Source organism: Eleutherodactylus coqui, chromosome 4 (assembly GCF_035609145.1).
Source record: "Eleutherodactylus coqui strain aEleCoq1 chromosome 4, aEleCoq1.hap1, whole genome shotgun sequence".
Lineage (NCBI taxonomy): Eukaryota > Metazoa > Chordata > Amphibia > Anura > Eleutherodactylidae > Eleutherodactylus > Eleutherodactylus coqui.
The window spans coordinates 60664996-60688717 of NC_089840.1; the positions used below are offsets into that span (position 1 = coordinate 60664996).

At 45.9% G+C, this 23722-nt stretch overlaps 1 protein-coding gene across 3 annotated transcripts in view; it reads right to left on the minus strand.

Annotated features, from left to right (window-relative positions):
* Positions 1 to 5673: 5673 nt before the first annotated feature.
* Positions 5674 to 23722, minus strand: part of PHF12 (PHD finger protein 12) — a 47517-nt gene continuing 29468 nt past the window's right edge. For all 3 annotated transcript variants that reach the window (XM_066599566.1, XM_066599565.1, XM_066599564.1), the window contains exons 10-15: positions 12041 to 12169; positions 11786 to 11929; positions 10347 to 10448; positions 9919 to 10001; positions 8482 to 8620; positions 5674 to 6910 (exon numbers count right to left, since the gene is read on the minus strand). In XM_066599566.1, coding sequence (XP_066455663.1) covers positions 6570 to 6910; positions 8482 to 8620; positions 9919 to 10001; positions 10347 to 10448; positions 11786 to 11929; positions 12041 to 12169 — 938 coding nt within the window. In that variant the 3' untranslated portion in view covers positions 5674 to 6569. The remainder of the gene's footprint in view (positions 6911 to 8481; positions 8621 to 9918; positions 10002 to 10346; positions 10449 to 11785; positions 11930 to 12040; positions 12170 to 23722) is intronic.

A 23722-nucleotide genomic window follows, 5' to 3' on the forward strand; every position in this document is an offset into this window, starting at 1 on the left:
TTTTATGCGGATTCCACACGAACGGCTTCCATTCAAGGCAATGGCAGCCGTCCAACCTGCGGTGCGTCCGCAATGACCAGGTCCGGTCGTGGATTCTGCTTGATGACCTTGCGACAGCGAGGGGAAAAATCTGTAGTGTGCATTGCGACGGCGTGCCATTGGGGCTGTCCGCTGTACAGAAATGACGGCGACAGAGCAAGTACGCGCTGCCACGTGCAGGAGCCCAGGCTGCCTTCACACCTGCGATAAAATTGCACGACTTTCATGCAATGCGAGAGCGAGTAAAAACGCAGAATTATGAAACCAATGTTTTTTTAATGGTTTGATTCACATTTGCGATGTTTTCACTCATACGAGGTTGCGATTAAAAAAAATCGTGTCATGTCCTTTCGGTTTAGCTTTTTTTTTTTTTTAAACCTCCCATGGTTCGCCACAAGAAAATTGCTACAAAATTGTGAATTTCCTGCGATTGCGCGTCACAAAAACATCACTTGATCTGCGATTTTGCTGCAGTTTTCCAGCGCAAAAGTCATTAGGACTTCCTAATGTTAAAATCGCCTTGCACGAAAATTGCAAATATGTGCGATTTTTTTTTTTACGTAACGTCGCATGACTGAAAACATCACAAATGTGAAGGAAACCATTGGTTTCATAATTCTGCGTTTTTACTGTCGCATTGCACGAAAATTGCGCGATTTTATCGCCCGTGTGAAACCACCTTAGGCTGATCTCCCGCTTTTTTGCTGCGTTTCAAACATAACGCTAAACGCTCTAAAACACTTTCATCGTTTTTTTTAATGGGGCTTCACAGCCCATCGTTCTAACGCCGCAACTCTGGAGCGCTGTCTGTTCTATTTTCGGTGCTTAAAGGGGTTGTCCCGCGGCAGCAAGTGGGTCTATAGACTTCTGCATGGCCATAATAATGCACTTTGTAATATACATTGTGCATTAATTATGAGCCATACAGAAGTTATAAAAAGTTTTATACTTACCTGCTCCGTTGCTGGCGTCCTCGTCTCCATGGTGCCGACTAATTTTCGCCCTCCGATGGCCAAATTAGCCGCACTTGCGCAGTCCAGGTCTTCTCCTGTTCTCTATGGGGCTCCGTGTAGCTCCGCCCCGTCACGTGCCGATTCCAGCCAATCAGGAGGCTGGAATAGGCAGTGGACCGCACAGAAGAGCTGCGGTCCACGGATGCAGAGGATCCCGGCGGCCATCTTCACAGGTAAGTATAGAAGTCACCGGAGCGCGGGGATTAAGGTAAGCGCTCCGGTGAGCTTTCTGTACGTCCCTGCATCGGGGTTGTCTCGCGCCGAACGGGGGGGGGGGGGGGGGGGGGGGGGGTTGAAAAAAAAAAACCCCGTTTCGGCGCGGGACAACCCCTTTAAGCGTTTCTAAACGCGAATGTGTCACCCACTGAAATAAATGGGGAGCATTTTCAACATTGTCAAATATGCGATAGAAGGCGGTGTACAGCGGTTTACCCCGTTTTGAACACAGCGTTCTATGTCACCGGGAGGGAATATAAAAGTGGTGATGTCATCGGCTTTCTTTGCCTGTGCTGTTAGCGTGCTTTTAGCGCAGGTCAGCGTTCACATTAAGGCGCCGATATGAGAGCGGCCTTAATGGGGACAGGCTTCACAATCATTATGCATAGGGATTCTTTACTGTAAGAGCAGTGCGACGGTGGCCCTCAATCCCACGGTTTTGTTAGCTCATTGACATACAAGAAGGGCCTGGCGGACTTTCCTCAATCACCACAAGGGTCTCACCGCTCTCACCTGCGTTCTGTTCCCGCTGAAGTCAATGGGAATAAAAACCAGAAATATTTTGTGTTTTGTTTCTCTGCTCCTAAAGCAGACGAGACGGCCAGTCGTACCGCGGGTGTGAGCCCTCACTAGAGATAGGGTGATAAGAGGGGTGCAGCTACTCCGTGGGTGGATATACAACGTTGGTTGGTGAATAATGGTACAGGTGTCCGTGGGAGATGGTGCTGCTGGGCAGACATGTATCTGCACACGGGGGGAGTGAGAGAACGATAATGGCTCAAGGTGTAACGACTCCAAAAAATGGTGATGGTACAATATGAAAATATTTTTATGAAAGGAGTATAACCAGCAGAAAACACGTTTCGAGGCTAGACCCCCTTCTTCAGTATCTGCTGGGGTATATTATACATGCCTACGCTGCAGGCACCAGGCGCTACACCTGCAACCGGCTCTTTTCCCCTATAAGCCTCCTTATTGGCCGGGCTTGTATGACAACCACCACTCACCGTAGACATCCGGCATATTATACCCCGGCATTTACTGAAGAAGAGGTCTATCTGCGAAACGTGTTTTCTGCTGGGTATACTCAATTAAAAAAAAAAAACCTCATATTGTACCATCACCACCATTTTTTTGGAGTCCTGACTAGAGATCGCACATTGAATCTGGCAATCAGAATGAATTCCTGGATCAGGTGGGCTGGATTTTCTCTCTTGTTGGCTGATCTCACACTGGCGTAGTCGCATGTACGTTGTGTTTGCGCACGCGTCGGATTACAGGATGGACGTAGAGTGTAGCATGGACGATATAATGTAAGTTATCACTGATGCTCAGTAGTGCGGGCCGGGTTAGCACTAACTATATCAAAGTCAAGCAACTTCATCAAACTTTATATGAAAGCAATCTGATGGCACAGAAACTACAGCATAACTGGTGAAACTCCCAGACTTGTCAAACCCTATACTCACTATATATTTCATTATTAACCCTTTCCAATCCACTGTCTGACGTCTAAAGACATTCTGATTAAAGCCTGTACAGCTCCGCTGTCGGAAGACATCCAGCAGGGCATTCTTACTGTATGTTACTGGCCACTCTGTTGGCAAGAGCCTCTCCAGCATGTCATACACTGCAGTACTGGCTCTAGCCTGCAGATGGCGCCATTTATAATGGCAGAAAGAGAAAGCCCCCTAGGCAACCCTGAATCCAAAATTGGATTGCAAAGGGTTAAAGGGGTTATCCAGCTTTAGAACTATTGCTGGTTAGGATAGGCCAGCAGTAGTAGATCAGGGTGTGAGGGTGCTACCTGGGCCCCTTGCTAATCTGCTGTGCTGCAGGCCGACATCTGTTCCCACTTACAGTGAGGCCACTTCGTATTACAGGCAGAGCTGCCATCCATTTCATTGTCTGCAATACCAGAGCTCACCACTGCAGGAAAAACAGAGCTGTCTGCTTCCTGCAGAAACCGACTCCATAAACAAGTAGACCAGCCAGCAAACAACTTATCGGCAGGGGTCCCAGGTGGCAAAAACCCACTAATGTACTGCTGATGGCCTATCCTAAAGCTAGCAAGAAGGGGCAGATGGAGTGAGGTAAGGCCCCTTTACCATAATATATGGAAGACCAGATCTTTAGATTACAGCTGCATGGAGACCGACTGCAATAGGTCACATGGCTAAAGTTTGCTGTGTAGCCCTGGGATCGTCTAGTCTATTAGAAGTAAACGCTGGCCGCGCTGCGAATCACAAGTTGCCATTACTGGAGCCCACAGATCTCAGGGGTCAAGCTTGCGGGATTTGTGAGCTGCAGCTTGCGGCAACTTCAGCAACAACATGACCCATTTTGACTTCTATTAGACTGCATGGCTACACAACAATGTAGGGCTGCGGGACCTGCAGCACCGGGCAGTCACCATGTAGACCGTCTGAAGAAGCGTTTGGCCAAGATCACACATTGCAAAGTTGTTTTGGATTTCACCGCAATCTACAAGCCGGAGAGGAGATGGGGTATTAACAGTGTTTATATATATATATATATATATAATCTATCACACATACATATTTATATACACACCCATATTGCTCCCATTTTTAATACTTTTAAGTACTGAATTCTGTTGGCTGCTGCTAAAACCATTTTTAAATTGGAGCAATACTGCTCACATACTTGTTCTAGCGCCCCCTGGTGTTCTTCTGATGACCTTTCAAGTCATTTTTGCATGAAAATACAAAGTCAAAGTGTACATTGCTGAACTCCTCACCGCTGCTTTCAGATGGGGTAACTTGGAGAACAGATCTGCTTTTAATGCGGGTTGTGCCATAATATCAAGTTATCCCCCCATCACAAGAATGACACTCCCGTGTTCTGCAGGGGTCTCTTCTCTTTTCCTGTAGCGATGTCACTCTAAATGGAGCAGGGGCCGGACATGCACAGTCAGCGTTCCATTCCGGAAATACCGGAGCGGGTGCCGCCAGGGTACCTTGGCAGTCCCATTGAGTGAACGATGCACTAATCTGCTTGTGTAATCAACACTTCCTTCAGTCCCCTCTTCACTAGTAAGTCTCCAGTGACGAGGATGGGGGACATGGGATCCCCGTTCTTGCTGATTAGTGGGGGGGAATCTCAATGTTGAGACCCCTAACGATCTCAAGTTATCTTTAAATGCAACAAATCTCTACTGTTCTGAGATATTTGCGCAGGTCCACAGGGAATGAAATCGCCTCAGTGGATCCACATTAAATTCTACCTGCGGACTTCACACTCTCGTTTGAAGGGGGGTGAGATCCACTGTGAAAATGTACAGCGTAAATCGACAGGCTGCAAATGTAAAGTCCGTAATCTGTAAACTTCGCCCTGCAGCATATGGATGAGATTCTCTGAAGTGTCATCCATATTGCTGGCGCTATACGACGCTGCAGATTGTCCGCAGCCAGTATCACTGTGGAACGTACCATTACCAGAGAGACGCTGAAAATGTACAACAAATGTAAGCAAAAGGTGTCGCCCACCGATAAGTGACCCACAACGATCTTAGCACTGAACAGATCTAGGAAAGTACACTGAATGGCTGCTTTATAGAAAAAAAAAAAAAAAAAAAACACAACACAGCCCTCACGCAAATGCATGCGTGTATGAAAATTAAACACGTGCCTCCGAAGTGCAAAATAAAGCAAGCAAATGTTCCATGGGTCAGCTTCTGTGTGAATCCAAGAATGGGGGAAAAAAAATGAGTTCCAACGAGGTCTGGTCATCGGCGCTCAGCTAGTCAGGGCTTCATAAACTGTCAGATTTACCGAAGAGGGTGTGCTTCAGAAAAACATTCAGTAGAGAAAAAAAAACCAACTAATTAACGAGAGGGATCAGAGGAGCAAATTGCTGCTGTCGAACACAACGCTGGTGCTTTGACTGAAGCGCCCGCACCTCCACCTCGTCGTTCCTCAGCACAGATTGGTTATAACAGCAGGCGACCCGTTCCAAAGCCAGAGAAACGGAAAGACAAGGCTCCAGGGCAAAAACCGGATCACTCAGCAGTGGAAAAACAGCACCTGCTCAGATGAATCCTGATTCCTGCTGCACCATGCTGATAGGATCAGAATTTGGCAAAGGCAGCATGAACTGATGAACCTTCCAGTTGACTGTTCAGAGGATATCAGGACCTCCATCTAATTTGTGGCAACTGCAAGAAGCTTCCTGTCCGCATGGGCCGATATTCCTGCAACACCTAGTGGAATCTACGCCATGATGAATTGCTGCGGTGCCAGTGTATACCGATCATGAACCATTTCTAAGAGACTTACCAAAGTGGAGTTTCATCTGCATCCTGTGTGGTTTCTGACAGCCACTGATAAGGCCGTACCTAACTTACGACTTACCGTTCTTGGAAGTCATGAAAATGACACACAGGTCAGAAAGAATCAACTTTATATATACAGAATACAGGAAAAAAAGGTTTTGTAAAATCTAAAACGATACAATTATATTTACATTTAATCTAGATCGTCCAATCTCCTCCGAGAGAAGTGGCAGTATTACATTAAAAAGAAACAAAAAAAAAAAAAGAAAGAGGGGACAAACAAGTATACAACATAAACCTTTGTTACAACAGACAGGAGCCAAAAGGCATATCACACGCAGCACTGTATACGTTAAAAGAAAACAAATATAAAAAATCCAGGGCAAACGGGCAGCCATCTGTTGTGTATGTACAAAACGCTGAATGCTGTACTCGCTGTTACAAGGATGAGGCTTTTCGGAGCTGTGGTCAGACTGGGGTGGGGGAGGGGTGGAGAGTGGGACGCTTGTAAGCGGTTACGTGTAAAAATTAATCCTGTTCGATGGGACTCTGAAATGCTATATAAAAGTGTCACTGGCACAAAAAACAGGTATGAGCTTGTTGGGTCTTATTAATTTACAATGGCATGAAGAACGCAAAAAAAAAATAATTCTAAATTCCGTTTTTCTGGTCTCAAAATGTTGAAATATCGTCCAGATAAAACTCACTACGGGGAGAAGAAGAAGAAGAAGAAGGGCTGTTTTGAGTCTTAGAATAAAAAAAAATAGATATTTATATATATTTATAATATATGAAATGTATGATAGAAATATATGTGCAAATGCCCCTAAAATGAGCGGAGGAAAACCAAAAAATAAAAAGGTGAAGTTTCTTCATATCATGCAAATGTGCAAACTCTTTCTGGCCAAAACAGGTTCCGAGGGGCCGCTGGACACGTTTGCTCTGACGAGTAGGTTGAGTTTTAGGAAGAGTACTTTGTCTTGTTAGAGAGTTCTAGTGTTTGACTCCTAAGGAACGGAGTTGGATCGTAGAACGGGCACCTGGTGGGGCGACTTCAGAGAGAGCTTGTCTTCCAAGTCCAGGTCTTGTGCTAAGGCCTCGCTCTCCCCCTTGGGCTGCCTTGTTGCAAACTCCGTGATGGAGAACAGAAACTGAATGCAGCCCAACTTAATGTAGCTTCCGTGGTGTAGAAGAGCAGTGCCTTCCCAGCCGGCTCCACTTCCTCCGATGAGACTAGAGCTGCTGGCTTTGCAGTTACATGGTTGTACGTGGGGACCTTGTGCATGTGAGTTCATGACTGCCTCTTCCTTCACAGGCTCCGGCTCAGGGATTTGGCTCTTGCGGCGCTCTAGAAGAAAAGGAGGTGGTGTTAATGCAATAAACCACAAGTGGAACATCCCGGTAAGAGTTACTCTTCTCAGCCGCCATGCAATAAGTTTAGCATTTTAAGGACAGTTTTAGATGTGAAGAGAAGACAATGAAGGACATGAAACCACATGATGTGATCCAGCTGGTGGAAAATCAAGCGGCACACTGACGATGGTTTCCAGGGCACTCCGAAATTTTTTGAGAAAAAAAAAAGACCTTAGGGTACCTTTAACTTGGGCCACTAGATGGCGAAAAGGGAAAAAAAATTAAAACGAGCGATTACCAGGGAGAAATTGCTCATTAGTCACTCGTTACTTCACTTCGCTCAGTGCAAACAGTCAGCATACTCACTGTGAATGGCTTCGAGTGGCTGAAAGATCTCCAGGCGCTCCGCGAGAGCAATAGTTGTCCCGTATGAACGTACCCCATAGGCTATATTCACACGAGCGTGAATCTTGCGCACTGCGAGACGTACAAAACTCGCATGAATATGAACTATTGTTTCGAATGGAGTCAGACACGAGCCATTTTTTCCCTAACTGCATGTCGTATTTTTTTCGCATCCCGCGGAACGCATCGCCCATTGTTTTCAATGAGATAGTCAAACACATCACATGCTGTGCGATAGGTGTTGAAATCAATGGGAAACTCTTGCCAATCAGCCAACACCTGTGAAACAAGCGCCAGAGGATCGGAATTTCATTGAAGCGATAAGATGTTTTTGCATGTAAAGAGACTCGCATCCGCGGGTAAAATGCACATTGCCAAGCGTGATATCGGGCCGTGTGAAGGCCGCCTAGAAGTGTTGTACATAATTAGGAATCTACGACTGCCCCATCTGTCGACAGGTTGGGATTGTTACTGCAGCAAACGTTTTAAAACATATCACCAGGACAGTCGTCCTCTCTTCAATCTGTTGCCAGGGCTCCGTGTCCCCCGTGCAGTAAAGCCAGTAGTACGACATGTGACCTCTGAATGGCTGCAGCAGTCACATGTTGGCAGTTTAAGCCTAGTTGTGTTTTTTTCTTACGTTTGAAAAAAAACAAAACACTATTGACCCAAAAATGCAACACAATTGCAGCACGCTCTGGTATTTGTAATGGCATTTTCCCATGTGCGTCACTACAGGAAACTTTTTCCAGAAGTGGAAAAAATCTTTAAAAAAATAAGAAAAAAAAAATGGCAAAGAATTGTTTTTAAAAAAGGAAAAAAGAATTGACATTTGTCACCTTCCCCGTGGAGTTTTGGCGGCATGCTTAAAAAAAAGTGATGTTTTTGACTATAAAAGAATCAATTCCTCTGGAGCGACACTACCTTTATCACGTGACCCCCCTGGGCCAGCTGGTACAAACTCATGAAAACCACAGACATCTATTCCATCACAGAAGATAAACATTCAGACAAAAGGCTTGACTTCCAGCAGGTTACGTCAGAGATGGAACGGCTCTTTCTGCACCTAATTTACTCAATGGGAACGTTTTCTACCAATTTACTAAATTGCAGACAGAGAGGAAAATCAAACAAAAAAAAACAAAAAAACAAACCACGTACTTATGACGTTCTGCACTTTGGCAACAATACTGCTGGGAGGGGTCGGGAGGATCTTCTCGGAGAAGTCGCAGGAATAGAGGACGTTGTCAACAGTCGTTCCGTGTTCGCTGTAATTCAGCAGCTCGTAATGCTTTGTATTCTGCGTGGGGAAAGAGCAGAGGACACACGTATTACAGTCTGCTAATGGTTAGTAGAAGCAATGTGTGCAAGGAAGCTTCAGGAATCCTTTGTGGAGTGTAGGAAGGAACTGGAAAGCCCACAAACATGGGGAGAACATACAAACTCCATGCAGATATGGTCAGCGGTCAAAATAGAAACCCAGGACCCCACCTACCAGGTAAACAATGCTGATCACCGCGCAAACGTCATACAAAATAACCTTAAGGAGATATTCCCATCCCTTTTATAGCAAAGCTGGTCGCTACGGGTCCAACTTCAGTTTTCAGAAAACATTTGTAGAACAAGGGGCCCCAGACCCGCCGCCTTGCAGAGGTGGCTGGAATTGACGGAACACACCATGCTGCTCCGTTTCTGCCATTCCCATCAAACTGAATGGAAGTAAGCAGTGTAGCACAGCGAGCTGCTCTGTTTCCATACTTGTGAGATGCAGACACAGCCCAGCTCACTGTGCCATGCCGTTTACGTCTCTCTCATTCACTTCAATGGGCATCACGGAAGCAGCTTTGTACAGAGTGCTCTGCTGTTTCCATAAAACCTAGTCATACCGTGTAAGCAGAATGCACCAGCCAGCTGGATGTAGTCGACGACTCAGATGGGAATGCGAAATAAGATTTGTCATTGCAGGATTATGCTGAAAAACTGTTTTCCAACATTGGGCTCAATGTATAAAAATGTGTAGATACAAGGTGAAACGCCAGCTGAACATAACCAGATCTGAATGAATGGAAATGTTAGACATAGTGCCTATATAGCAAGCAGATTTAGGATTTTCCAGGCATAGCTTATATAAGTAGTGGCTGAATGACTTGTCCGCATATACGATTAATACATGGTGACACTAATTATAAGGAGATTATTATTTTTTTTCTTTAAGTTTTTCCTTCAACTGGATTAACTATACATATTGGAGATGGTCCAACACCTCTGCAGCGCCATCTACTGGCGTTATGGAGGCATGTCTAACGATATAAGCTAAACAGAGCTTTTTGGGGTTGTGGCCCCTCATGATTGCAAAGTAACGTTCTTTAATCATGTTGCAAGGAGTGTTGACTTATAGGGAGGCATTGCACCATCTCCCAGAGGATCAGTTCAGGACCTACACCTCTCCTCGTGCCAACCTGGCACTCACATCGCTCATCTAGGCCTGGATCCCAAAACGGGAAAGCTTCATGCAGGCACCAGACAAAGTTGGCAGTTACTGGTATCCCCAACATACTAACAGAGGCATATATAATCAGCACCACAAAACACACTCACCTCATCATAAAATATGCAAGCATGCTTGCCAGAAACATAGTTGCAATGACCATAATTTGTAAGGCACACGTCCATGTCTGCTCCTGCAACGACAGTAGTGACAGATGGTTTACAGGCTTGCTGTACAACAGATGAGCCACTTACAATGTGCAGAATTTTGGGGGAAACAAAAATCCATATTCGTTAGAAAGGGGCATTTTTTGCAATAAACACAGAAGAAAAAGCCCCCACAGTATAATGTGAACTAATGGAAGAAAGGCATCAGCATCCAGACTGTGAAATCGCATTATGGTATGACAGCATTGTGGTTTGCTGGCCTTTAACACAACCATGCTGGTCAGTTTCGCACTGTCCAAAAAGATACAAGAGGAGATTGCAAGAGATTGATCATATCTACTAGAAGGATTTAACTGGTGCACTCCACTAACCTGTGCCAATATAAAGAGTTCGGTAGCACATGTTAACAGGAGCCCCGGCTCCCATCATCAGGGGGTAAAACACGGCCCTGGCCTGCACATCTCTTCTCTGGGCTGCATCAAGGCAAACATGGAGAGAGAATGGTTAATATCACAAAAAAAAGGAAAGGAAAAAAACCGAAAACAAACATTAAAAAACAAACAAAACCCCACATTTATAAAATAATGGACGGTTATAAGGGATTTACACAACAAGTTGTCCATAGCACCGGGTCAGGACTCTTATCTGGCATGCTCATCATGCAGAACTGTTAGATCGAATGGTTTGCATGATACTTGTTCGGCCTCCTGTCCACGGGCGCATCGGTAAAACACTGCGGGTCTCCCTACAACGGTTTACCACTGTTTGTTAATTCTGGCTCTGTGGGCAGACCACCCAAAGGCTGCGAGTGTCTGTGCATGCCCACATATTACACGTGTTTTTTTTTTTAATTCCCCGCCGTTTCATAGTGGAGTTGCGTATGAAATAGTCGCCCCGTAAGCGATGTATTGTGTATAAGCAGATTTTGCATACAGTGCCTATATAGAAGTATAGCGCTTACGCTGCACGATAAGCAGAGAACTAGATCATGCTGTGCTCCATTTCTTTTGTGTATCTACATGCTGATGTGCATGGATCAGTGAAAGGCCATTGACTTATTAATTCAATCCACCACATGTACGCGGGCGTGCATCGCACATGCAATACGTGGTGAAAAAAACCCATGGACATGCGCCCTTAGGTGTAAACGCGTGCAGCGGTAAAAATCAGATTATTGCAGATCGGATCTTTCATACGGAAGTCATGGTTTGTCTGCTGCAATACCTTTGGTATAAACCGGCGTTGTAAACGATTGCTCAATAAAGGCTCATTTACATGGGCAATTATTGTGCAAAATTCGTCCAAACAAAAATGCGTGATAATCGTCATGTCTGAACGCACAGCCGTCGTTTACTGGTTCGCTCACTTCTTGTTGCTTCTGAAGGCTCCTCGCACATGGAATGTGAAGCGCTGAGTGAGAAGTGAAGGATACTTAGTGGTGATCTGCCTGTCTGAACGTTCTGCACGATCGCCAACAACTAGCGGCGAGGTTGGCGCTTGTGCAGATCGTCCCGTGTAAGTGGGGTGTAAGAAAGCAGAAACAGAAGGGTTGACTAGAGGTGTAGTTAAGATCCAAGGAATGATTGAAACTGCAATGATCGTTCAGTGTAAGTGCCAAGCGAACTCCATACAACCACACCGTCACAGCGGGCAGCATGTGCGCTCCAATTTATCCTTCAGTGTCTAAAAAAAGATCCTTTACTGGCTGTTATGGACAACGGTGTGAAGTAAGAGTCCCAAATCCTCATGTCTATAAAGTAACAAAAGCATGTTAATTAAGCACATACGCCTACCGACAACACAAACCCACCTTCTACATGATGTCCAAGGGAAGGAGTTGGCGGCGGACGGGTGGCACTTGCTATGGGATGGTCTTTGGAGGAGAATATCTCCTGGATTCTCTGCATGGCCAAGAATTTCACCAGCTTCTCATCCAGCATGTTTATCTGGATTTCTGCGATGAAAGAAAAAAAATTGCATTCCAAGTTATCAGAAGCCTCTGCTCATGGGAGTGTAGGACACAAGAAGTATGGAAAGAAAGAGACCTTGCAGAATAGTCATTTACCTCCGTTTCCATCCATCAACGTTTTGAGAGAATTTGTAAGCTCGGTCATGGCTGAGGAGTTTACGGTATACGCTGAAGAACCGGTTGAGGCCCCATCGATTATTAAAGTACTGGCTCTGACTTTACCATCTGCAACACAAACAGTCCGATCCTTATAACCAGGTCCTAGGATATAATGTCACAAGGGTCTTAAGGGTGCGTCATTGTCTTTACTGGTAAGAAATAAGCAGTAAGCCCCCGACAGCACAGGAGCCGCCGTCCCAGTAAGAAGTTGCGCCATTTATTGTACATATGACCACTTAGCTAAATCTCCACTGAAAGCAGTGACTCCACATCCCCGGTCCTATGAGAACACATTTTGGTTGATATTGTGCCCCGACTGGGTCACAAAAGTCCCCAGCGTTTAGTTCATCCCAACTTCAGCACACAACAGTTTATGTACGATGACTGTAGTCCGGATGACAAAGGCAAAATCTGAATATATAAACCCCCTTGTAATAATCTGAGGGCATTGAGTAGCAGTAGAAGTGATTCCGTGCACCAGGCAGCGCCAACAGCAGAGTTAGACATTTACTGTGTAAGACATGGTCTTATATAAATTTTGCCCCAAAAGAGGCACGGTATCTTATTTTCAGGGGAGGGGTCTTATACTCACCTGGCCCTCGGTGTCTGGGTCCATCACATTGGTCTCTGGCGCTGCGGCAGGCTGCAGTGTAATCCTCAGCGTTGGCACAGCACTCTCCTTCTGGTGAAGGGGCTTCGAATACCCTGCCTCCAGCAAGCGAGTGCTGTGATTGGATCACGAGCGCCGTTGCTCAGCCAATCCGAGCCGCTGCTCGATGATCCAATCACAGCCATTCAGTGATGTAATTCACTGAATGGCTGTGAATGATCGAGCACCAGCTCTGATTAAATCATGAGTGCCATTGCTCAACCAATCAGAGCTGATGCTCAATTATTCATTATTAGCCATTTGGTGAATGACATCACTGAATGGTTGTGATTGGATCACGAGCACCGTTGCTCAGCCAATCACAGCCAGTGATGTCATTCACCGAATGGCTGTGAATGATTGAGCACCAGCTGATTGGATCACGAGTGCACTGGCTCAGCCAATCACAGCACTCGCATGCTGAAGGCGGGATATTCAAAGCTCTGTCACCAGAAAGAGTGCTGTGTCAACACTGAGGACACGGCAGCCTGACGCAGCCCAGGGGACCAGAGCGAGGGACTCAGACGCCGCTGGCTAGGTGAGTATTGCTGTTTTTTTTTTCCCATGTAGTTTTGCTAGGGCTCATTTTCGGGGTAGGGCTTATTATGGAGGAAACAAGGTACTGCTGCCGACGTGCTTAGCTTTACATTTTTGACCGAGGCCCCTGGGAATTCTTATGAATGAATGGCATGCTGGACAAGTATGCACGGTTGTTGCTCCATTCATTTCAATGGGGCTGATGGGAATAATGGGGCTTATGGGAATACTGAAGCACCTGCTGCACAGCAACCGAAAGGAAAGGAACCGAAAGCAACCAAAAGGAAATTGGAGCACCACTGCAACCTCACTGCAGGGGGTGCAATAATCCCACTCAAGCCCAGGTCTCCAGATAGGTGGGCATCTCAGCGGCAAGACCCCCACTGATCACCAAGATATCCCCCATCCTTTGGATCGGGAATAACTGGTGATTTCGGTACAACCACCTTTTAAAAAAGTTAAGTATGAAAAGAATGCTGAGCTTATGACGAGTGTAACAAGTGCAATATTCCAAATTAGCCCTCTTGCCAAAAACTAGTTAAGGGCTTAGTCGCACAACTTTTTAATTGAACTAAAGTTCCATGCAATTAGAACACATTGATTTTAGTGGTTCTATTCACATGAACCAAATAAAAGTAATAGAAAAAAAAAGTTCTAGCTTGGTCCAATTTTTATCTGGAGAATCATTCGGGGGGAGTTTTTTTCTCCATGCACCCACTGACTGCAATGGGAATTTTTAGAATTATATCAATTGGGCCACCTTCCCCCCCCCCCCCCCCCATTTTTTTAATTAATGCTCAGAAAATTGCACAAAAAATAAAAAAATAAAAATGTGTTCATTTTTAAGGGTCACAACCATACTTGCCCTTGTGAATAAGGCCTAATACCTAGCAAACAAGTGCAGGTGCTGTAAATGGAGGGCATCAGCATGACAGAACAGATATGAGCAACTGGCTGCTTACTGGCACGGTATAACATGGGATTCGGTTTCATGCCCCCATTACCAGAACAAAGGAGCAGCGGCGCTCGCTGTGGAGCTGCATTCTCTTTACTGCAGTACAGGCAGCAACGCCCCAGAGAGCAGCGCCGTGGCCGCCGGCTGTTGATTGGAGCTCCACAATAAAAAAAAATCCTAGAAAACCCCCTTTAAAAACAACTTGACGAAAGTATTTTGGATCTTAAATAGAAATGTATATCAAACCCAGAGAACATTGGCATGAATGCGGCCAAGCCGCAATATCGGACAACCCGATGACAACAGCAGCAGTGTTCCTGGAAGGAAGCCCGATCATGGGGCCGTCACAGCGCTGACCACTCCGATGCTTTTACACGGGACCAAATCATCGCTCAGTGAATAGAGGCGGACCGGCCGGGGATCATTCTGGCCCGTCGGCCTCCATTCACGGTCATCAGGCTGTCGCTCGTAAGTGTAAACCTGCCTGTTTACACGGCCGATCGGTCAGTTTTTATGCTTCTCGTTTGCTGCTCGCTCGGGGCGTGCATTTACACTGAATAGTCGGCCAGATTCTCACTCGATTGCCGGAATCTAAATGATGATCGGCCCGTGCTACGTATGCGGCTTTCCCCAGTTTATTTGCATTCCGCACAGCCCATCGTAAAGACTCTGGTGTCACTGCTGGGAGAGGACGGTAAAGGGCTTTTTACACGGGGCGCTCATTACGTGAAAATTATTAATTATCAGGCAAATGTTGCCAATCGCTGACCAGCGTAAAAAATGTGAAGCAATCGCACGATCAGCGAGAATTAGCTCAATCAAATCTCTTATGACCAAAAAAGTATGGCATGTCAGCCTTCGGCAGCTTTCACGCATCAAGAAAGTCGTGTGACATTTGCGCGTTGCGAGACGCACGAATATGAACCCCATTCTTTTGATTGGAGTCATATACATGAGCAATTTTTTCCTGGATCGCAGAGCAGGAAAAATATCGCAGCTCGTCCCATCTATGGGGTTCCCTTGGAACACCTCGCCCATTGTTTTCAATGGGGCCGGGGAAAACCATCTGATGGCGTGTGAGGTGCACGCAAGGTTTCCCATTGAAGACATTGGGAAGCACGTGCCGATCAGCCGTGCCGGGGGACTGCTACTTCTCCGAAGTGATGGGAGCAGTTTTGACACAAGTGCCTCGCATCCGCAGGGCCATCGCACATTCTTGAGCGCGATATCATGCAGAGTTTCATGGCCAGATATCATGGTCGCCCCTGTGAAATTAGCCGTAGGGCGGGCTCACACAGGCGTATGGTAAAACCCAGCGCGTCGAGCTGTGATCACCACGATTGTGATCAAATACGCCTGTCATGCACTGACTTTTTTTAAAAACAAAAAACAACTTTCCATGTTTTGTTCCCAAGTAACATGCATATAAAACGCCACACATAGGAACAGCAATGAATATTTGCAAGTGTGAAAGGATCAATAACAATCAATGTACTTTCATTGCCTCCATTTTTAGTAATGTCCCTCTGCGGGCTCCATGTCTATCAGTTCTCTCTGAGCCGATGGGTGCAGACCAGCTGTTGCTCCCATACTCTGCGCACACAGGGGAGCAGGTTCTCTCGGTAGCAGCATGGAGGACACTATACAGCCGTACAGAACAGTGTAGCTGCTAATCCAGCACTTTTATCGTGTCCTTCATATGTTCTTGTCCAATGAGTATCCCGCCTTTTCCTCAGACTGTAAGCTCTTGCAAGCAGCGCCCTCACCCCTACTGTTCAGTTCGATTAGTCTTATATTGTCTGTTTATGTCTCGGTATAAAACCTGCTTTGTAAAGTGTTGCGGAATATGTTGGCGCTATTAAAGACTACTGGGATATCACAGGAATCGTCCAGCATCCAATGGGATGCATATAGAACGCCCACTCTTGAAAATCAATTAAAAATCATATGTGCAACATCAAAGAGGGAGGCAAATGCCTACTTACCTCTGCCTTTGATGTTGCTTGTGTGATTTTTAAGTAGGCATTTGCCTTCCGCTTTCATGTTGCGCGTGCGATTTCAGTTGATTTTTTCAATAAAGTCGCCCTTTTATACCAATTCCATTGGATGCTGCCGACTCCTGTGATAACCTCACTTCCCTACACTTGGAATTGCTTCTGTGCAGTGCTGCACGATCCACGCCAGCTCACCGCTTCCTAAAGTGCATTTACGGTTTTCACGGTATGAAGATTATAATGTACGAGGTGGAATTTGGCACAGATTTCTGCCACTGGTATGTAAACATATAGCTTCAGATCTACATACAGATTCAGCCCTTCCCCATGGGTAAATCCACGTGTGGGATTGCCACTGATTCTGCAGGAAAACGTGTGAGCATACTGTCACCCTACAGCTTCTTCCTTCCCTCTCCATTAGGCTTCTATGGGCTGCATGTAATCTGGTCTCTCAGTGGGGTGATAAAATCCATCTTAAAACCAGAAGCATTACCAGTGCGAGTGATCAGTGCAGGAGGCGGAGGGGAGAAAGTAAGGAGTCTAAGGAGAAGAGAAAAAGAGGTATTTATCTGTGATGAGACATCTCAAAGTTTATCGGTTTGTACTATAGAATTATGGACTTAAGACACCTTAGCTATTCTTTAATTTTTGGGGTGTCCATGATGACACGGACACAAGCTGTGCCTGTGTGAGCAGTACTGGAGCCCAGTTGTAATGTCTGCGACTACTTTTAATCTGGCACCCGCCACTACAGCAAGGGCCTTCAAGTCTGCAGCAAGTTCTCTACAATCCCTCCCTATGAAGCGATAACTGAAGTGTCCATCCAGGAACTCACTGCAGCTGTCACACAGAAGCACTGCAGTGTATTATAGCAAGCATTAGGGGCCGGCATGTTTAAGTACCGCAGTGAGAATAAAAGGGAAAAAAGCGACAAAAAAAGGTTTAAAAAGAAAGAAAGAAAGAAAGAAAGAAAGAAAGAAAGAAAGAAAGAAAGTGAACAAAAAGTTATAACTGCACCAATGATCAACTATCAACGGCTCTCAGGATATGGTGACAATTTTTTCAAAATTCTCTCTATGGGATATTCATAGATTGTAAGCTCTTGTGAGCAGGACCGTCAGGCTGTTCTCTCACGTGTTCTGAAACCGCAGCATTTTACCGCAATTTCGCGCTGCGTTTTCAAACGCCTGTTACAGCATTTTTTAGTGCACCCCACCACAGTGATTAGGTGCGTTAAAAAGTGCTAAAACAGAACAGGCAACGCTAGAAAATCATGGCGTTAGAAACACCACGTTCGAGCACCGGTCTGCGAGAGCCCAAATGAAATCAATGTCAGCATTCAGATCACCGCGCTAATCGCAGTAATAAGCAGTGAGCGTGAGAGCGGCCTCGCTCCTATTGTTCACGTTGTTGATCAGCGTAATACGGCAAGTAAAGTCGGATTTCGGCCGCACACACTCCCTCTGATCTGTAGAGTGCTGCAGAATATTTTGGTGCTATATAAGATTGTCATTAAGGGGTTAATCTACTTTTACACACAGGAGGTAAGTTTATGTCCTGGCAGGGTGGTACTTCACGCAACAGGATGTAAACTTACATCCTGTGTATGATGTGGGATCAGAAATGAGAACATCGATTCCTGCTGTTAACCCCATGCATGCCACGATCAATGTACGTCGCAGCATGCAAAGGGTTCACAGAAGAAGCGTGCTCCCTCTGCGACGTCATCGGCACTCCGCAATGTAATCTTGGAGGGCCGAGGGGTTGCTGTGGCTAAGGCTATTCTGGGCGATAAGGCAATGCAGTACAGAAGTCCTGCAATGCATCATAGCAATCACAGCTTTTATGGTTCAAGTCCCCTACAAGGACATTAACAAAAATACACATAAAAAGAAAACAACCAAAACCTTTTTTTTTTGTGCACTTTCCTGTTTGTATAAAATAAATATTATATTATATATATATATATATATATATATATATATATATATATATATATATATATATATATATATATATATATATATATATATATATATATTAAAAATCCCGCATATTTGGTAGCATCAGATCCGTAACGACCTGTACAATAAATTGACCAAACTATTCATCCTGCATGGCAAAAAAAAGGAAAACCTTTGTTCATTTTGCCTCCCAAAAACGCAACAAAAACATAAAAAGTAATGAAGGAAGCCTAAGAACCCCAAAATAGTACTAAAAGCCTTCAGCTCGTCACTCCAAAAAACAAAAAAAAAAAACACCCCCTCAGAGCTCGGTCCATGGAAAAGTAAAAACACTTTATGGGACTTTTAAAATTTATTTACATAATTTTTATTTTTTTTACTTTCTATGAAACCACTACTGCAGAAGGGAGCTGTCAGGCATTTGGCAATGGGTGGGGTTGAGGAAAAGCAGAAACATAAGGCCTCATGTCCATGGGTCGAGATCCATGGGCGGGAGCCTCGTCGTGGGATCCCACCCTGCCTGCAGCATGAGGACATTACTTACCAGTCTGGATGCTTGCCGGCCGGCCGTCGTCTCCTCTGTACATGTGGGCGGGTGTTCCAGCTGGCACGCCCCCTGCACATGCGCAGTGGAGTTTTTTTTTTTTTTTTTTTAAAAAGTCTCCTGCTTTCCCGCGGGCCCCTCGAGTGACAGTTCCAGGTGTGCCGCAGATTGGACAGCTTCCATTGACTTCAATGGAAGCCATCCCTGCGGGATCTGCGGCAAAACAGAGGATGTTGTGATTAAGATTATCTATTGGCGGCTTGGACTCCGGATCATCCGCATGGGTGCCCCATGTGGATCCCGGAATTCAAACTCGCCCGTGGACATGAGCCCTAAGACCAGACCCAGCAGAGAAAGACCCAATTCTGGCCTCATTTGCATGTGATGTGGGGAGGGAGGGGGAGGAGGGAGATTTGTCTGCAAGGTTAGCCCTGGCAGTAGAGATAAAAGGTATCTTACCACTGCCCGTTTTAGTGCCAGTCTAATGTCTACAGACTTCCTTTAAGCCACAGAATAAGGTAACATTTTATGCCACACTGTAAACATGGCAAAAATTTGGAAGTCTTGGAAATTTGGAAATTTTTCCAGAGTTGAAGGGTGGGTCACGTTAATTACAGGGCTGGGAAGTCAGTAAGCTAAACCTCCGACTGAAACTCCTTAATTTTCCCCACACTTCAATTCGGACTCATGTGATAACTTTACTGTAATAATGTGGTAACGTCGCCATTAGGCCGGCTTCACACGACGGATTCCAATTGCCGAATCCGCAGCCAATTGCACAAATTAAAAAGGTATGTGCGTATTCTGAGAGTGGGAAACGCAACATGCTGTACTTTGCTATAGACGGCCTTCATGGAAGTCAATGAAGTCAATCCAGGCATCTACCTTACAGATATTGCAGGGTCGCCGGCCGGGGTCACAGACGGATTCCGCTTTGGCATCCGTTTTAGCCGTGTGCAACTGGCCTTGGGATAAGATAATAAAGCTCCCTCCTACATACCCGATCCTAGTCAGCAATGTTTTTGATAGACAGGGCCAAAATGAACATATTTATAGGACATTTCAAAACATTCCTAAACTCAGCATTGAATTCTACCATATTTATATTTCTACGGACTAACCATAGAGGTTCCAGTGGCATGGCTCCCCATCATGCACATGTGAGCTGAACCCACTCAATGGGCATTAGTCCAGGCTCTCTGCCCCCTGTTCGGCCCACCCGCTACCTACTGACTGACATCTCGAGCAGCCACCAGCTGGAGACACCCTGCGCTCTGCAGACCTCAGGCAAGGTTTAGATGGAACAAGGGGGTAATCGCATAGCAGTCTCATTGTGTGACCCATTTCCAGCCCCTCCACGAGTACCGGATGCTGGAACAACGGTTTGGAGAACTCACACAGGAGACAGATTTGGAGCGAGGCGACCCCAAGTATCATTACACTTGTTATCCCATCTCTCCTTACAGTTAGCATGGGTTTATGGAGGACAAAGTGACCCTTCAGGAGTTAAACACTGGTCTAAACACCGCACGTTTCTCCGGCTCACAAGGCTAGCAGCGGCCAATTAAAGCAGCGTAGCGTCCTAAAGGCTTTTAGGTGGGCCGATAATAGTTTTCATTCCTGCGATCCAGTAAACGCACGCACCAACCGAACCACAAGTCATTCGCTTCGCATTCGTCATTCACTTTCTGCATGCAAAAAAAGTGAATAATGAATCAGCAGGTGTGAACGACTGCCTGCTTACTGTCAATGAAGGCTATAACCATCTCCTCCCCACTCCGCCATTCACTAGCGATAACCATTCCTGCGTAAAAGGAATAACAATGGTCACCCAGCGGTAATAGATGGGCATCTTGTGCCAGATAGGCTGTCTGGTGTTAAAGGACCTATAGACCAATGATGCAAACCAGTGTGCATCAGCTTGCTAGAGGAGCAGTGCGGCCATCTTTGTCCAGGATCGGAGGATTGCTTCAACATGACAGACTTCCTTTAAAAGTATTTATAAAATGAGGCAACCAAAAAATACAAATTCCTCTGGCAAAAAGCAAGCCCTCGCGCAGCTACAGTGGCCGGTGGGGGGGAAGGGTAGAAGATAGATATTACTTGTGGAATATAATGAAAAATAAAAAGGCCCCTTAAGCGTCTGACAAGGCAGTCCAGTTATACGTTGTGCCCCCAGAACATTCGTCTGCTGTTGGATATCAGGGATTTGCAATGTCTTGCGGCGTTTCTAGTGACCAAAATGCTCTTCTGGAACGGGAACAACTCCAGTACTATGAGGACGGCAGAATTCTCAGAACTGAATTGGCAGAAAGGTTGGCACAAGTGCCAGCGACATTATGGAGGCCCTGTGCATGCTTCCCTCGCAGAATAATTAGTGCCGACCGTGCCAGAAAAGCAGATGCAGGGAGTGAGATTTCCCTTCTGCACTCCTCTCCCCCACTTGTATGTTGATATGCTCATCATGCAGAAGTTTACTGCTTGTAACCTCTTCTGCACCGTGTAGTGACATCCAGGTACGGCTCAGCCACGTGGCAGCTGTAATATACAGACAATATCCTGCCGAGATGGTCACTATCTGAGAACTCCAACTAGATGTTGCAGTAAGTGACTAACAGCTAAAAGGTTCGAAAGGGGAAGGGGGACAGAGTGTCACTCCATCAGCCCCCAGGCCTGCCATGTTCAGATGCTCTCTAGGTCCTGCTTTATTAGTAAACACAGAAGAATAAAGTTAGGATAGTAGATCAGAAGGGGTCGTTGCCTGGAACCCCCAATGAACAACTGTTCAGAGTCAGAAGGCTCATGACGGAAACCTTTATATATGTTACAGGAGGAGAGAAGGGAGAGGGGGGACATGATGGAAACCTTTATATATATTACAGGAGGAGAGAACAGAGAGAGGGACATAATGGAAACCTTTATATATGTTACAGGAGGGGAGGAGGGAGAGGGCGACATGATGGAAACCTTTATATCTGTTACAGGAGGAGAGAAGGGAGAGGGGGACATGATGGAAACCTTTATATATGTTACAGGAGGAGAGAAGGGAGAGAGGGACATGATGGAAACCTTTATATATGTTAGGCCGCCTGCAGACGAGCGGGTCCGATCCGGCAGCGAGAATTCTCGCCGCGGGACCTGACCCGAGAGCCTGCAGGGACGAGCGCGTACTCTCCCGCGCCTGGCGGCCCCAGCGCTTTCATGTGTCGGCTGCAGCGCAGACGGCGCATGCGCAGACCGGAGCCGGCGGCCGGGTGAGTGCGTGCCCTGCACAAAAATAGGACATGTCGCGGTTTGTTTGCCGCGCGAGATTTCGCGCGGCCAAACCGCGGCCGTCTGCATAGGAGTGCGTATTGTAATGCACTCCTATGCAAACTTTCAGTGGCGGAAATCCCGCGGCGGGATTTCCGCCCGTGTGCAGGCGGCCTTACAGGAAGAGAGAAGGGAGAGTAAGGACATGGTGGAAACCTTTATATATGTTACAGGAGGAGAGAAGGGAGAGGGGAACATGATGGAAACCTTTATATATGTTATAGGAGGAGAGAAGGGAGAGGAGGGACATAATGGAAACCTTTATATATGTTACAGGAGGAGAGAAGGGAAAGGGGACATGATGGAAACCTTTATATATGTTACAGGAGGAGAGAAGGGAAAGGGGACATGATGGAAACCTTTATATATGTTACAGGAGGAGAGAAGGGAAAGGGGACATGATGGAAACCTTTATATATGTTACAGGAGGAAAGAAGGGAGAGGCGGACATGATGGAAACCTTTATATATGTTACAGGAGGAGAGAAGGGAGAAGAGGGACATGATGGAAACCTTTATATATGTTACAGGAGGAGAGAAGGAAGAGGGGGGCATGATGGAAACCATTATACATGTTACAGGAGGAGAAAAGGGAGAGAGGGGGACATGATGGAAATCTTTATATATGTTACAGGAGGAGAGAAGGGAGAGTGGAGACATGATGGAAACCTTTATATATGTTACAGGAGGAGAGAGGGGAGAGGGGACACGATGGAAACCTTTATATATGTTACAGGAGGAGAGAGGGGACACGATGGAAACCTTTATATATGTTACAGGTGGAGAGATGGGAGAGGGGAACATGATGGAAACCTTTATATATGTTACAGGAGGAGAGAAGGGAGAGGGGGACATGATGGAAACCTTTATATATGTTACGGGAGGAGAGAAGGGAGAGTGGAGACATGATGGAAACCTTTATATATGTTACAGGAGGAGAGAGGGGACATGGGACATGATGGAAACCTTTATATATGTTACAGGAGGAGAGAGGGGACATGGGACATGATGGAAACCTTTATATATGTTACAGGAGGAGAGAGGGGACATGGGACATGATGGAAACCTTTATATATGTTACAGGAGGAGAGAGGGGACATGGGACATGATGGAAACCTTTATATATGTTACAGGTGGAGAGATGGGAGAGGGGGACATGATGGAAACCTTTATATATGTTACAGGAGAGAGAAGGGAGAGGAGGGACATGATGGAAACCTTTATATATGTTACAGGAGAGAGAAGGGAGAGGAGGGACATGATGGAAACCTTTATATATGTTACAGGAGAGAGAAGGGAGAGGGGGACATGATGGAAACCTTTATATATGTTACAGGAGGAGAGAAGGGAGAGGAGGACATGATGGAAACCTTTATATATGTTACAGGAGAGAGAAGGGAGAGGAGGGACATGATGGAAACCTTTATATATGTTACAGGAGAGAGAAGGGAGAGGGGACATGATGGAAACCTTTATATGTGTTACTGGAGGAGAGATGGGAGAAGAAGGGACATGATGGAAACTTTTATATATGTTACAGGAGGAGAGAAGGGAGAGGGGGACATGATGGAAACCTTTATATATGTTACAGGAGAGAGAAGGGAGAGGGGACATGATGGAAACCTTTATATATGTTACAGGAGAGAGAAGGGAGAGGGGGGACAT